Source organism: Myotis nattereri, assembly GCF_964212035.1.
Source record: "Myotis nattereri genome assembly, chromosome: 5".
In the NCBI taxonomy this organism is placed as follows: Eukaryota; Metazoa; Chordata; class Mammalia; order Chiroptera; family Vespertilionidae; genus Myotis; species Myotis nattereri.
In genome coordinates, this window is record NC_138080.1 from 42,951,030 (window position 1) to 42,966,231 (window position 15,202).

At 39.0% G+C, this 15,202-nt stretch overlaps 1 protein-coding gene across 1 annotated transcript in view; it reads left to right on the plus strand.

Annotated features, from left to right (window-relative positions):
* Positions 1-708: 708 nt before the first annotated feature.
* Positions 709-15,202, plus strand: part of DDX60 (DExD/H-box helicase 60) — a gene marked incomplete at its 5' end in the record, with an annotated part of 90,845 nt that continues 76,351 nt past the window's right edge. The window contains 7 exons of the mRNA XM_081092752.1: positions 709-712; positions 856-925; positions 1,535-1,724; positions 2,823-3,164; positions 5,783-5,899; positions 9,710-9,871; positions 11,939-12,097. Coding sequence (XP_080948878.1) covers positions 709-712; positions 856-925; positions 1,535-1,724; positions 2,823-3,164; positions 5,783-5,899; positions 9,710-9,871; positions 11,939-12,097 — 1,044 coding nt within the window. The remainder of the gene's footprint in view (positions 713-855; positions 926-1,534; positions 1,725-2,822; positions 3,165-5,782; positions 5,900-9,709; positions 9,872-11,938; positions 12,098-15,202) is intronic.

Sequence of the window (15,202 nt, forward strand, 5' to 3'; positions counted from 1 at the left end):
TGGATCCTTGCTTTCATCCTGTCTAGTCTCTATACTGTAGCCAGTGTAATCTTTCAATAGGCAAAACCAGTTATAATACTATCTGCCTAAAATCTATCAGTGCATTTTAGGATCAGAAACATGCCCTCAAAGGCTTTGAGTGTGCTTATATTTCTGTAGTCCTCCCTAGCACTGCTAGCTCTTCCCTCACTTTCTCCACTCCATTCTGGCTGGCTTCTTTTCAGTATCTAGTTCCATCCACACTTTTTCATGCCACAGGGCTTTTGCACATGGTATTCAGGTACTCTCTTTGCCTGGAATGCTACAGTCCTTGCATCTTTTTTGATCCCTCAGAAGTCAGACTAAGCATTACTTCTTTGGGGTAGCTTCCTCCAACCTCTTTGTTTTTTGTCACACTTTTAATTTTCCACTCTTTATATGATTCTCTGATTAATATTTGTCTTTCCTGAGAGATTTTAAGCTTCATGAGAACTGACAGCATGCTGACTTTGGTCCGTTCTTGTATTTCCAGTGCCCTATGTTTTGTTTAGCACACAGTAGTCATTCAATACGATTTGTTAATGGAATAAATACATTTCTAACTTTTCTTCTCTTTTTTGTAGGTCTGCCATTTTCATTAATAACTGCCACTTAGAGGTACCCAAATAAAGGATTTTTGCTATATTTAATATTTTCCAGTTCAGGTTGGAGGCACAGGTAGCAGCAAGGATGGGTAATTTTCATTTTAAAATATTCATAATTTCTGCATAATTTCTAAAACTGTATGTTGTACAGTTTTATTAGATTTTAAAAGTTTTTTTCTTTGAAAAAAAAAGACTGACTGTAAATAACCCATTTTCTTTTTCTTTTTTTTAGGTTTAGAAAAATATAGGATGTTTTTAGAGGAAATTTCAGAGTTAATTTTGAGTGAAATGCCAAAAGCTGAGTGAGTAATACTGTGGTAATAAAAGAGATATAAAATTCTATGTCCTAATTCTATTTTTCTATTTGACCTTAAAGTGATCTCTATTTATCTATCTCATCATCTATCTTAGTATATATTATAGTGCATTAAATATGTATATAGTTGTATATATGATTATTTAACACAACTTTTACAGCTGGTTGATGGTGAATGGGAACATTTTTTTTCTTGCATTCTTTGTCTACAGCTGTCAGTGAACCCATTGTTTTATAAAGGAATGAAATTGATTAAACAGGAAGAAAATATGATACAGGTCCATATTCAAAATATGGGTGTTAAATTCCTGAGTCCAATCCAGATTTTGCCATATGGCTTTAGATAATCTTCCCTATCATTTTGTGCCTAAGTTCCCTTCTCTATAGAATGGACTGATCCTGCCTTCTTTTTTTTGAAAGATAGTCATGTATATGGGTATATTTGAAATGTTTTAGCATTGAGCCTGACATGAATGGTTACTCAGTAAATTCAGCTATTGATGATAGTGATATTGAGCTAATAATAGGCTGCTGCCTTTTTTTTGGACCTTATTTAATTTATATCTAATTTTTGTTTTAACTCTTTTTATTTTAGCTATTCCAGTATATTCAATGATTTTGTTGAATCTGAATTTTTTCTCATTGATGGAGATTCATTGCTTGTCATGTTCATATGTGAGGAATCATTAAAGCAGGGACAGGAGCTCCATTTCTTCTATTTGGTTGAACGCTACCTTGTGGATATTATTAGTAAAGGAGGACAATTTGCCATAGTTTTCTTCAAGGTACCATGTGACATTTGAATCCTTTTCTATAATTTGAGAACTAAAACTAAAATTTCTATTATAAAAGTGTTTTCCTATTACAAGTTGAAATATATCTATAAATATTTAGAAAAGTTAGAAGGAAGAACAGAAAACAATTACCCATAATCACAGTATTCAGAAGTTACAAAAAATTGTTTATTATGCACAATAATGGAACTTTGTTGTAAGAACATGCAGAATCATGAAAGAGGATAAGAAAGGTCCTAAACAGTGGTCTAATGGATCTCTGGATTCTAGACTTCTAACTTCTGTCTTCAAAACTCAGCAGTCAATGTATTTGATCCCAAAAGAATGTCAAAACTCACTAACACTGCTTTTTTTATTATTTGCTCTATAGTACCTACCTCCAAGGGAATATATTTGATCTGCTTTTTTATTATGAATACAATTAATCATAAAATTTTAACAATTCAAATACAGATATGTATAACCACTACCACCCCTTCCTCATCCTATCCCTGAAGGAGTTTGGTGTATGTCTGTTCAATAACATTTTGCAATCCACACTATTGTTAGATTTTTTTTTTAAATATTGCTGACTGCTTGCATGCAGTGTTTTGAATAAAGATCCAGGTTTCTAGCCTAACGCTTATAATCAGTTTATTGCACTACTTTTGGTCTGTTGAGAAAAACCTATGCAGTTTCAGGAGGGTCTCAATGACCTGGGGACAGTCTTCTCAAATAAAATGATCCACCACAGCTTCCTTTTCCTGGATAATTTATATCCACCATTTGCCTTGACATATTTTTGTGTCCTTTTTACTTCTTTTTTCATTTTGAAATGAGATTGGAGAGGAAAAGAATTAGAATGGGAAAGGAAAGTGTGATAAATCCCGAGTATTGTGTGCCTGCTTAAAAGGGGTACACATATTTACATCCAAATTGTGGTTTATGGCATGCATTTGTGAGATGACAGTCAAGGTTTAAAGGTCTCTAAAACAGAGCAGAAGTGTGTTGGAACCTATTCCTTTAATAACTTTAGTGATATGTGTTAACTAAACCGGTAAACTACTAAATGATAATTTCAAAATAATGTACTTTACCCCTCCCACACAGGATGCTGAGTATGCATATTTCAACTTCCCTGAACTTCTTTCTTTGAGAACTGCTTTAATTCTTCATCTTCAGCATAATAACACCATTGATGTTCGAACACAATTTTCTGGATGCTTATCACAAGAATGGAAAAATTTTTTGGAAGAGAGTTACCCATATTTCCTGATAGTTGCAGATGAAGGCTTGAACGATCTACAAACACATCTTTTCAACTTTTTAATCATTCAGTCTTGGTCAATGAAGGTCAATGCTGTGCTTTCCTCAGGACAAGCATCTGACGTTCTTCAACTTTATGCGTACTTTATGCTAAGCAGGCACAGACAACAAACGTTTTTCAAGCAGGTAATTTATATCAAAATTTCTATTATAATTTTAAATAATTTTCTAAATTATTTGACTCAGTTATATTTTTACCTCTTCTACGGAAATTATCATAGATTTAACAGAGAGGTATTGAGCATTAATAATAATAATGATACAAGTACAGTCATTTATTGAGCATTTCCTGTCATAACAATAGTGCTTGGTTCATCCCATGAGTCATTTTACTTAACCCTCACAACAATCCTGCAAGGTAGATGTTAGTATCATCTATTTTGCAGATAAGGAAGTAGATACCTGAATAAGCAATCTGCCAAATTACCAAATTAATACCAAATTAATAACGGAGTATGGATTTGAAATGAGGCAGTCTGACTCCAGCCTTTATTTGTTTAATTACTGTGCGGTATGAAGGTCAGAAATGCATTAAACAGGAGGTAAAATATATGCCTCTGTTGCTGAGACATACTGATAAAATGATATTAAAAACAGCAGCTTTTAATGAGAAAACCATGGAGAAGGTTGATGATGAAGGAAAATAATTGAAATAAGTTTATTAACATTAAATCATTAACAAGATTAATAAGCACTTAGGATTTTGATTCCATGATCTTATTATTTTGTTGCATTGGTGTATTTGTCAATTACTATATTGAACTCTTGGGTCAAAAATACATACTGATTTTATAAAGAAATCTAATTTCTGTTTAATTTTCACCATGTAGAGTGAATTTTTAAAATGAAGATAATTCTATATGATTTTTGAGTCAGCTAACATTTTTACTCTTTGAGGATAGTGTCACACACTCCATCATGGTTTTGGAGACCCTCCAGCTGGTTATCATAAAACCTGATAAGATCATTTATTTTGCTTTAGTTAGAACTCCAGTCATCAAACTCTAGTTGTTTACTGTTAGCTGAACAGTCCTGGGATTCATTTTTATATTGGGAGGAGGACCTAGAATCAATTTATCTCATTTTATTCTGTTAGAGCAATTTGAATCTGAGTTTGAAGAGTGCCCTGTGAATATTCTTCCCAATCTCTCTTTAAGAGGAATTTTAAAAAGATTTTTTTATAAATTTTAGAAGGAGTGGAAGGGTGAGGTAGAGAGAGAGAAACACCAATGTGAGAGAGAAACATCAATTGGCTACCCCCTGCACACACCCTACTGGGGATCGAGCCCACAATCCCAGGCATGTGCCCTGACCAGGAATCGAACCAGTGACTTTTTGCTGCATGAGACTATGCTCAACCAACTGAGCCACACAGACCAGGGCTTAATGGAGGATTTTATTTTTGATAAAACAATTTATTTTCTAACTTAACTAAACCCATGGTCGGCAAACTGCGGCTCGCGAGCCACATGTGGCTCTTTGGCCCCTTGAGTGTGGCTCTTCCACAAAATACCACGTGCGGGTGTGCACATACAGTGTGATTGAAACTTTGTGGCCCATGCGCCGAAGTCGGTATTTTGTGGAAGAGCTGGTATTTTGTGAAAGAGCCACACTCAAGGGGCCAAAGAGCCGCACGTGACTCATGAGCCGCGGTTTGCCGAGCCGCAGTTTGCCAACCACTATACAATCACCTTAAAGAGATTATTTATCAATTTGAAGACTGTGTGATATGCAAATAAAAGTGCAATGTATGTTGCTAAGGGCCTTTGCTGAATGATAGGTACTTGGGAGGAGGTTATGCTATTCTCTACTTATGTGTATGTTTGAAATTTTTCATAATAAAATAGAATGGACACAGTGTTTCTTTTTGAGATTTTGGAAATGTTGTAAAATTAGATTATGGTTATGGTTGCGCAACTCTGTACATTTACCTGTGGCGGTTCTCCAGCTGCATCCAGCACAGCTAGAGAATGAACTAGTCCTGCGTAGGAGCGACTGGGGATTGAGAAAGAGAAACAGACACAGAGACAGTAGTTAAAGCTGGGACCAGGTGGGACACTGTTCTTGGATGGAGAGACAGTGACCCAGAGCTAGTGCAGCGCATTTATTATATACAGCATGATATCAGGAAGTTTTTCTAGAGTTTAAGACGAAGGAAATTATGTGAAATCATGCTTACCGAAGATCAAGCTGTAATTCTTCATTCTTGTGGCTTCTCATAATTGTCAGGCCTCACTGAGCCTGGATAATTGCATCCGCCCCTGGTGCCTGGCTGAACTTAGATAATGGCACCCACCCTCTGGCACCTGAGCTATATAGGTCAGGACTGACAACATTCCTGCCTTTTGGCAAGGTATGTGACCAGGACATGGCTTTGCTGAGCCGAGCTGCTGGACTCAGCTGATGATCTTTGCTCAGGTGCTCTCCCAGACACTCTCTACATTTACCTAAAACCATAGATTGTACCCTTAAAGTGAGTGAGCTTTAGGTTATGATAACTACACTTTCATAAAATTGTTTAAAAAATTAAATGCACTAAATTCCCAGACAAAAATTCTTTTGAAAACAGCAAAACAATGCTGACTGGAAGGGTTTAAAAGTAGTGTTGATGATCAATAATTAGTGTAAAACGTTTTTTTTTTTGCTTAGAAATATAATAATTATGTCTTCAATATCTGATTTTTCTCTATTAGAAAGTAATTAGATATTTTTAACAATTTATGTGATTTGTCTTCCTTTTACAGAATGAAAAGAAGATTGAGAATGCTTATAAAGCCCTGATTAAACAATTAGAAGGATGTAGGGCTTTGGCATTTGAACCTATTTTTGGAAATTTAAGATGGAACAATATGATTGAAGAGGTATTGGAACTTATTTTAAAAAATATTTTACTTGAATGAATTGTTTAGTTATAAAAAAGGTTCTCAAATACCTCGTAAACAGCTTCCCCTAATGTTTCCAAGATTTCTAATTTAATAATTTAATCTAACTCAATTTAATCATGCCCCTTTCTGTCAATCTAGCAGAGTCAAGGCAATATTAGGGGGAATTTTGTTTTTATTTATTTTGGTGGTGGATAAGGGGTTGTGAGTCCTAGGATTTTGTGGTGTTTTTTTTTTTTATCTTCCAGTGACCTAGTATTTGGCTTTGTCCTCTTTTCCCCTTCACGACTTAATTGCTACAGGATGCTTCTTTCTTCCTTTTAGCTTCGTTTTCTCCCCAGAGCTATGTTGTTTTTGTGTTTGTTTGTTTAACGTGTTCAGACTTTTATTTCACGGTGATTGACAGACACAGACTGGAGGTGTTAGTAATGGGACATATGGAGGTTCCCTTCAGCCAGTGGTCTCGACAGCCCACCTGGGCTGCGGGAGTTGGAGCTGCTCCCCCACTGTACGAGGTGCAGGAGAAGACGGGCTGGTTGGGATGAGACAGGATGTTGCAGTTTAAGGCGTTTCTGGCTTCGCAGCCATCTCTGCCGTCCCTGCACCCTCTCCTGGGCCTCGGTCCAACATCCACTGCCCCGGGTCATTCTCGAACAAGGACCCCCACCCCTTCCACCAGGACTGGAGAGGGTTTGCCATGTGATGTCCTCAGATGCTCTTGGGCACGATGAGCCCACTCCCCAGATGTCAAGTAAAATCAGTGCACTGAGAATTCTGGTTGGTGGTCAGGCTTGGAGACTGGCTGCCCAGGCAAGCAGACAATGGACTCCAACCGCACCACACTGGCCCACTCCCTCCCACGGTGTCGGGAAGGGACACAGCCATGTCCCAGGTGGCCGAGTGGGTGGGCAGGGCCAGCTGAGGGTAGGGCCCCGGACAATCCTGGGGCTGGTGGACACAGCCAGAGCAGGGATGCCATGGCCCCGGCAGGAACATCATCTCTAAGTCACGGCGTTGGCCCAGGAGGGGCCGCCAGGCTCCAGGCCAGTCCTGGTGAGGCTGGCCCCTCCCAGTGGGAGGAGGACCAGCTCAGGGGAGGCCTGGGAAGGCACCCTCCACTGGGCAGCAGCTCCTCGCTCTGGGCACACAGACTGGTCAGGTGGAGCTCGATGTGTGTGTGTGTGGGGGGGGGGGGAAGGGAGGGGAGGTCTGTGGACAAGCAGGGAAGCCCAGCGGGAGGCGCTGGGACGCGGTGGCCCAGGGCAGAGGATGTGTCCTGAGGCTGCTGTCCGAGCCTCCTGCCCTGTGGCCACGTGCGCCCAGAGAGTCCGGTGGCCCCGAGTTTGTCTCTGCAGCTCGCCTGCCTGGACAGGAGGGAGGCCAGACCAAGAGTCCCTCCGGTCAGAACGCAGGCAGGAAAAACCTATTAAAAGCAACGAGTTTACAAAAATAGAAAATAATTACAGCAGGGCGGGCGGGTGCTTCGGCGGGACAGGGCCGGAGCTGGGGCTTGGGGCTTGGTGACTGCGTCTCCCAGCAGGTGCAGCGGCCGCAGTCCTCCCCCTGCGTCCTGCAGGCAGCCCACGCCCCTGCCGCCCGGGGCGGTCTCTCCAGGCCTCCCAGCCACAGGGCCCGGGGCTCCGTCCCTGTCCAGCTGCGTGGCGCCCAGCGGGAGGAGCCGGGGAGCCTGCCCTCCGTTCCCAGCGCCCTGGCCCGCAGCCTGCGGTTGGTGTGGATGGGCGCGGGGAGTGCAGCACTGTGGGCTGGGAGCTCAGGTCGCAGGTCAGCTGCAGGCGGCGCCCACGGTGGCCAGCTGGTGGCCAGCGCGAGGGGTCGGCCCGCTCCCAGGCCTTGCGGCTCCCTGCATGGCCTTGGTGCCAGGTTCAGCTCCAAGTGGTCGCTCTGCAGAGCCTTCTCGCTCTGGTCACAGCGTCGAGGTACCCCATGTCGGTCCGTCCATCTAAGGCCAGTGCGTCCAGGTCCCCTGCTGACTTCTCTATCAGCCCCATCTCCCAGTGGGGCCCCGAGAAGCCCCCGGGGCACAGGCACACGTAGGAGGCAGGGGTGGCCTGAGGCTTGGGTGCAGGGGTGATCTGCCAAGGACCCAGAGCTGTGTTTTCAGAAGATTGTTCCTTTAAGTGACTCCTATTCACTAAGTAGTTCCTATCTTTTTAAGGTTATATTGGCCCTTATACACCCAGTCTGTCTCTTTAAATCGTGTGCCCGGCCTTTTATATGCCATCTAGTGCTGTAAGTTGTGCATACCAGTCATTTGAAATTTGTCTTCTGTAATTTGTGTTCTGTGCTAGCTGGTTACCATTTATTGTATTTTCAGACTGGGGTAGTTTTAATGCTAGTAGTTCTTCCAATTCACTTTTCACTAATGTTTCTCCTTTATGTTTTCTGCACTTTTGGTCAGTCTCTCTTTGGTCACTACAAAGCCTTGATTTGAGGCAAGTGGGGCTCAGGAGCGGGAGGGATTGTAGAGCTGGAATCTGTTAATGGTTCCCTTATACAGTTATTTTATAGTATCATTAGTCTGTCTTCTTAATTCTGAGGGGATGACTTTATGAAGAAGAATATTTATAGATATAAATGTTTAATATTTTTTAGGAAGCTGATTACTATAGACTATTGTTTTTAGCTATATGGAAATGCCACAAAACTATATATCTATGTGTGTATGACAGGATTTTAGGAAAATGTGGTGAAGATCTGGGGAGTGGGGTAGAGGGAGAAATGGAGGGGGAAGAGGACATCTTTAATGCTCTCAACAATAAAGACAAATAAAAAATAAAAAAAATATAAAAATTTTCCTGTGAGTAATATAATGCCTCATATTGGAATATGGGGAGACTTAAATTTCATTAATAGAAGTATATCTAGATTTCAATGTGTCATAATGTTATTCCTCTGAAAACCTTTCATAGTCATTATACCATTTTTACACAGTTTTTCCACTTAGAGGTAGAGTCACATTTAAAAAAATATATTCTTTCAATGGTGTTCTATGTATTGTTATACAATTGAGACATATTACATATATCCTTTTTATTCACTTTCTAAATTAATGTTATTATTTACACGTTTTTTAGTTATAAAAAATTCTTCACAATTTTAATTTTTTACTGGATGCATAATATTTCCCTAATGTTAAACTTTTAAATTGTTTGAAAATTGGCTTTTACAAATAACTTCGTAGTGAACATCTTGGTACATAAATCTTGGTACACATTTTGTATTATTTACCCAACCTAGATTTAGAACTTGAATGGCCAATAAAAAAGTTTCACCAATTTAATGATAATCATAAGTATTGCCAGATAGCTTTGCAGTAATTCTGTACCTATTTATATTATCATTAGCAAACTATTAGAAACTATGATAGAAATGGCATCACATTTCAGTGCTATTATCACTAAAATACACTTTGCTAACTTGAAAGTAAAAATATGATATTTAATTGTTCTTTTTATTACTAAAGAGATTAAACATTTTTTCTTTTATTATATTTGTGTTTCTTTTGTGCATTATCTGCTCATGTCTTATTAAAGGTTTAGATATTTTCTTACTGATTTATAGGCACTCTTTACACATTTAAATGTTTAAGGATTTCACTGAAATATTTGTTGGATTTTCTCATTAAAATGCTTATAATTTTTAATAGAAATATTTATAGTTTCATGTGGTCAAATCTATCCTTTTCTGTACGATTTCTTCTAGTAAGATCACGTATGAATAAACATTTTTGTAGGTACCATGACATTTTATAATTTCCTTCTGTGACAGGCATCCGAAATAATTTATCTGCTTAAGCAACTCTGGCCAGAAGGATCTGACATTCGGCGTGTTCTTTGTGTTACTTCATGCTCCTTGACTCTGAGACTGTACCATGACTTTTTAGAAAACAGAAAGAAGACCCCCTCTGCTCAGGAAACTAACATCCAACAGGTGTGATTGTTATTACTTTACTGTGAAACACCATTGCTCTCAACTTTTGAAATTTTATTGATTTCCATCTACCATTTCTTCCATTTGGTATTCATTTATTTCCCTAATTTATTTATATACAAATTATATACAAATTGTTTATATAAACAAATCTAGATTTTGTTTATTAAAAAACACGCATTGTGCCACTATAAGATTTAGTGTTTTACTAAGCAGATGTTTCCCTCATTACATATTTAATCAAATTTGTCCAACCATCCAGAGGAAGGGAAAATGAACAAGGAAATTAGTACTTGGTGAGAGCTTACAATCTTGCAGTGTTCTGGGCACTTTATATGCCTCAATGTCATTATCTTCTCACAGTAGCCTTTCAAGGGAGGTACTATGATCCCTTTTCACATATGAGAGCACTGAGGTTCAGATATTGCAGGTAACATTCCTTAAACCAAAGGTATTAAAGAGCAGTGTGGATTGACCCTGGGTCTGTCTTGTTCAAGTTCCATGATACCAAACTGTATTTTGAAAGATTATCTTAGTGCCATCCTCGCTGGAGAGACACTAAAAATCTTAACCTTTTGATGGTTGATAGAGTTCATTAAGAATATGTTGACCAGTATAGGTTTGCTCTTAACTAAATAGTTATCCCTATATATTTGTGCACACATACATAGGCACAGACACACACATTTGTACACATACTATTTTGTAAACAGTTTTGAGTGCTGGGGGATTATTGGTTAAGTATTCTTATTAAAGAAACATGAAGTTTGTGTCTCTCTTCTACAATTTTAGAAATGAGCAGTGCTTATTATCTTTAACCTAGCATCCTTTATATAATATTTGGCTTTTCAATATCTGCTTGAATACAGGGTGGGGCAAAAGTAGTTCTACAGTTAGCATGGAAAATATAACAGTAAATAATACAATAATTAATGAATAATAATACAAGCATAAACGTTGCCCTGGCTGGATGGCTCCGTTGGTTGGAGTGTCATCACATACATCAAAAGGTGGTGGGTTTGATTCCCGGTCAGGGCACATACCTAGGTTGTGGGTTTGATCCCCCATGAAGGGGGAGGGGCATCCTGAGGCAACTGATTGATGTTTCTCTCTCTTTCTCTCCTTTCCTCTCTCTCTAAAAATCAATAAAAAAAATATCCTTGGGTGAGGATTAGAAAAAAGAAAAGAAAAAGAAACTCTGTGGTTTGCTTAACTCACAACTATAAACCTACTTTTGCCCCACCTATATGTTCTTAGTAAAATATTTGTACATGATTAGGCCGGCCATTTTAAATTGTTATCAGAAAAACGATACTAAACCAAATGTATCTCTCTGGAATTTCTACCTTTAGACCCTATTTCGCCCTTTGGAGATACTCTGAAACAAGTCTTAGTTTTGTAAATTTGGAGATGGCTTTGAGGTCTTTGTCCTATCATGTTAAATATGTCCACTTAACCCTTTTTCTAATTCGATAAGTGTTTTAGAAATGTCCTGGTTTCCCCACTTTAGTAATTTTCAATGTAACTTTTAAAATGTAATGTGTTGGACAGACTAGAGCATTTTTTAAAAATATGTTTTTATTGATTTCAGAGAGGAAGGGAGGGGGAGAGAGAGATAGAAACATCAATGATGAGAATCATTGATTGGCTGCCTCCTGCACACCCCCTTTTGGGGATCGAGCCTGCAACCATGGCATGTGTCCTTGACCGGAATTGAACCTGGGACCCTTCAGTACTCTATCCACTGAGCAAAACAAGCTAGGGCCAGACTAGAGCATTTAACGTGTGGTTCTATCAGTGCTGAGTCTTGCAGGATCATTACTTCATTAGCTGTTTGGTCATTTCGTGTAAAGGTTGGCTTAACTGAGAATACTAAAAAATGCTTTATGCAAACTGCTATTGAACTGGCAGTTCGCTGTCCCCCTTACCTCACATCTGTATAAACTCAGCCAAGTTTATGTGTGAAGAAAAGAACTTTCTCAAAAATGAATGTGGCTAGCTACTGCTGTGGTGCCGTATGTGTCTCACAGCCACTGTGAGCTGGCTTACCTTCTTCGTTTTATGCAGGTGAAAGGTGATTGCTTAAGCCTGCAATGGATGGAAGATCTGTGTAAGCTGCATTGTCTCACTGTGGGTTTTCTACTCCATTTACCTCTTTCTCAAAGAGCTTGTACCAGAGTCATCACTTCCGATTGGATTGAGGACATTCAGACTTTCCTAAAAATGGTAAATATGTTCTTTGTTAATTTATTATTTACTCTTTGTTTCAACTGTTTCATCTATATAGAACCACAATCACCTGCAAAAATAGACTTATATGAGAACAATGTCAGCCCTCTGGGGGCTTTAAAAGTCAAATGGCCTAAATCAAATCACTTCCTAATTCCAACTACTCTCTTTGGTAGTAATAATAGACAACATTCTGTATATTGAGTCTAAGGAAAAAATCTATTTTCCTTCTTTTAATCTCTGTCAAGATTAGTTTTTTTGTGTGTTATCAACTCTAAGGGATTGGTGACTGCTGTGTTCTGCTCTTGAGAGGAATTGAATAAGTAAATGTAATAGTGTATTACTTTTGTCTATTATAGAGGATAGTTATACAAAATGTGTAGACTTTAAGAAAATAGAAAGCAAAAACAACAGAAAAACCCACCATATAGTCAATTTTGGCAATTATTGACATTTTGGTTTATATTTTTATTTTAAATGCCTAGATTTTTCTGTTATTTGTTATTGTTTCTAACATTGGAAATCTATATATTTATTTCACATATTTTTTCTGTTATCTTTCACATTCTTAGCATCATTTTTTAAATGGCTACCAGTTATTTTTTAATGGATGTACCACAGTTTACTTACCCACTTCTCTATTATGGGATGTTATGAGGGCTTAAATTATTGTATTATAGATGCTGCTATTCTCTAGGTTATTTAAGTGTAAGCCTTTCCCTTTAATTTGGAGGTATTGACTTAGACTGATATCCAGCAATGCGATTAGTGGATCAATTGATATAGGCTTTAAAAAATTGATTTTGATATTATACCCCAATTAGGAGGCCAGTCCATACATATTTATCTAATGCACATGAATTGTGTGAATCACTGGGACTACAGTGAGAAAAAAATGAGACCACACTTACTCCTTCCACCTCACCACCTTCATAGAGTTACATTTTGCAGCAAAGACAGATACTGAATTTTTTAAATTACTATGAAAGAGGGCCCATAGGATGGTTTAGAACAGGGGTCCTCAAACTTTTTAAACAGGGGGCCAGTTCACTGTCCCTCAGACCATTGGAGGGCCGGACTATAGTTTTAAAAAAACAACTATGAACAAATTCCTATGCACACTGCACATATCTTATTTTGAAGTAAAAAAACAAAACGGGAACAAATACAATATTTGTATTTGCATGTGGCCCACGGGCTGTAGTTTGAGGACCCCTGGTTTAGAATATGATAACAAAAGAACTCTACTCAGTCTGAAAAGGATGGCTTCTCTTAAGAAATGAAGAGAAGTAACCCAAGTCTTAAAGGATGAGTAGGAGTTAGCAAGTTGAAGAGAGGATGAAAACTGGATTCCAGACGATAAAACAGCATGCATGATTACCCTGAGGATGGCATGACCAAGGAACTGAACTTCATGAAGTGTAACTGGAATAGAAAGACTATGGGAAACCTGAAGAGTGGTTAAGAAATAAATCATTTAGAACTCTGTAGATCCTGTTAAGGGAATGGAGATAAAACTTGGTTGTAAACACAGTGAGAACCAACTGATTGGTTGAATGTTAAGCAGATGAGTGGCACTTCCATTTTCAAAATTTTCTCTGGCTTGTAATGCAGAGATAACATTGTAGAGGCACAACATTGGATTTGGGGACACCAGGTCAATGACTATTACCTTAGTTCATATAACTGTCGATAATGTTAGGGACTAAGGAAGTGGAAAAAAAGGGTGAAAAGCAGCAGGCAAATTCAAGAGTTAAGTTTTGGAATTGACAAGTTTAGTGATTGAATGTGGGACATGTGGAAAAGGGAGGAGTCAAGTGACTCTAATTCTCTAGATTGAGCATTTGGCGGGTGGGTGATGCCATTGTACTGTACGAAGGACACTCCAGAGGAAGATCCTGAGTTCAGTTTTGGAAATACTGAGTTTAAGGTGCCAATGAAATATCCAAATAGATCGATTGATATCAATTAATGCTATCTTGTGGATGAAATTATTTTGGGAGAGAGATATGATAAGCCTAGGTCAGAGACCTGAGATATCTATGCTAATAAAAGCCTATGTGGTCATCATGCCCTCACGCAGTGATGCCTTCACGCCGCAATGAGCGATCACCAGGAGGCTGTGTTTGAAGTGGGCGCATGTGGGTGGGCAAGGCCTACGTCTTGGAGTTCGATTGTGGGGCTCCTGTACTATGAGAGGGCACAGGCTGCCCCCGCCCCCCCCCCCCGCCCCGCCCCGAGTACACAGATTTCGTGCACCGGGCCTCTAGTTCTAATAATAAATAGTTAAGAAAAGGTTGAGATACTGACAAAGATAGTGAGAAAAAGCTGCTTAGATGAATAGGAAGGAAACCTAGGAGAATGGATTGTTCTGAATGTTAGTGGAAATGTTGTAGAGAATTGTAGGAGGTTGAGAACTAAAATTAATACATTGAGTTAAATGGCCTAGAGCTTACTGTTGATCGTAATTAAGAGACCTATTAATGGAGTGGTGGGAAGCACACTGTATGTTAAAATGAATTCAGTAGTGAGTGGAAGGGAGAAAATATAGGTGAAGAGTAATTTATATGTAAGAAGTTGAGAATAAGGACAGTGACATTAGATAAAGTTGGAGAGGAAAGTGGGCCAATTAAAAACGCTTCTAAAATGGCAAAGATTGCCCAGCCAGTGTTGCTCAGTGGTTGGGTGTCAATCCATGAACCAGGAGACCATGGTTCAATTCCCCGTCAGATGATTTCCTCATTGTATGAACATCATAGAATGCCCTTAATAAACCTAGATGGTAGCTTACCACTGTGAGTGTATGACTATACTTTTTTATTACTTTTTTATTGTTGACACTATTGTAGATGTCACACCCCCCCCCATTTTACCCCCTTTGCCTACCTCCACCCAGGCCCCCCCTCCCTCTGGTCATCACCACACTGTTGTCTGTGTCCATGCACTATGCATACATGTCCTCTGGCTAATCTCTTTACCTTCTTTCATCCAGTCCCCCACACACCCCTTCCCTATGACATCTGTCAGTCTGTTCCATGTATCCATACCTCTGGTTCTATTTTATTTATGAGTTTATTTTGTTCATTAAATTCCACATATAAG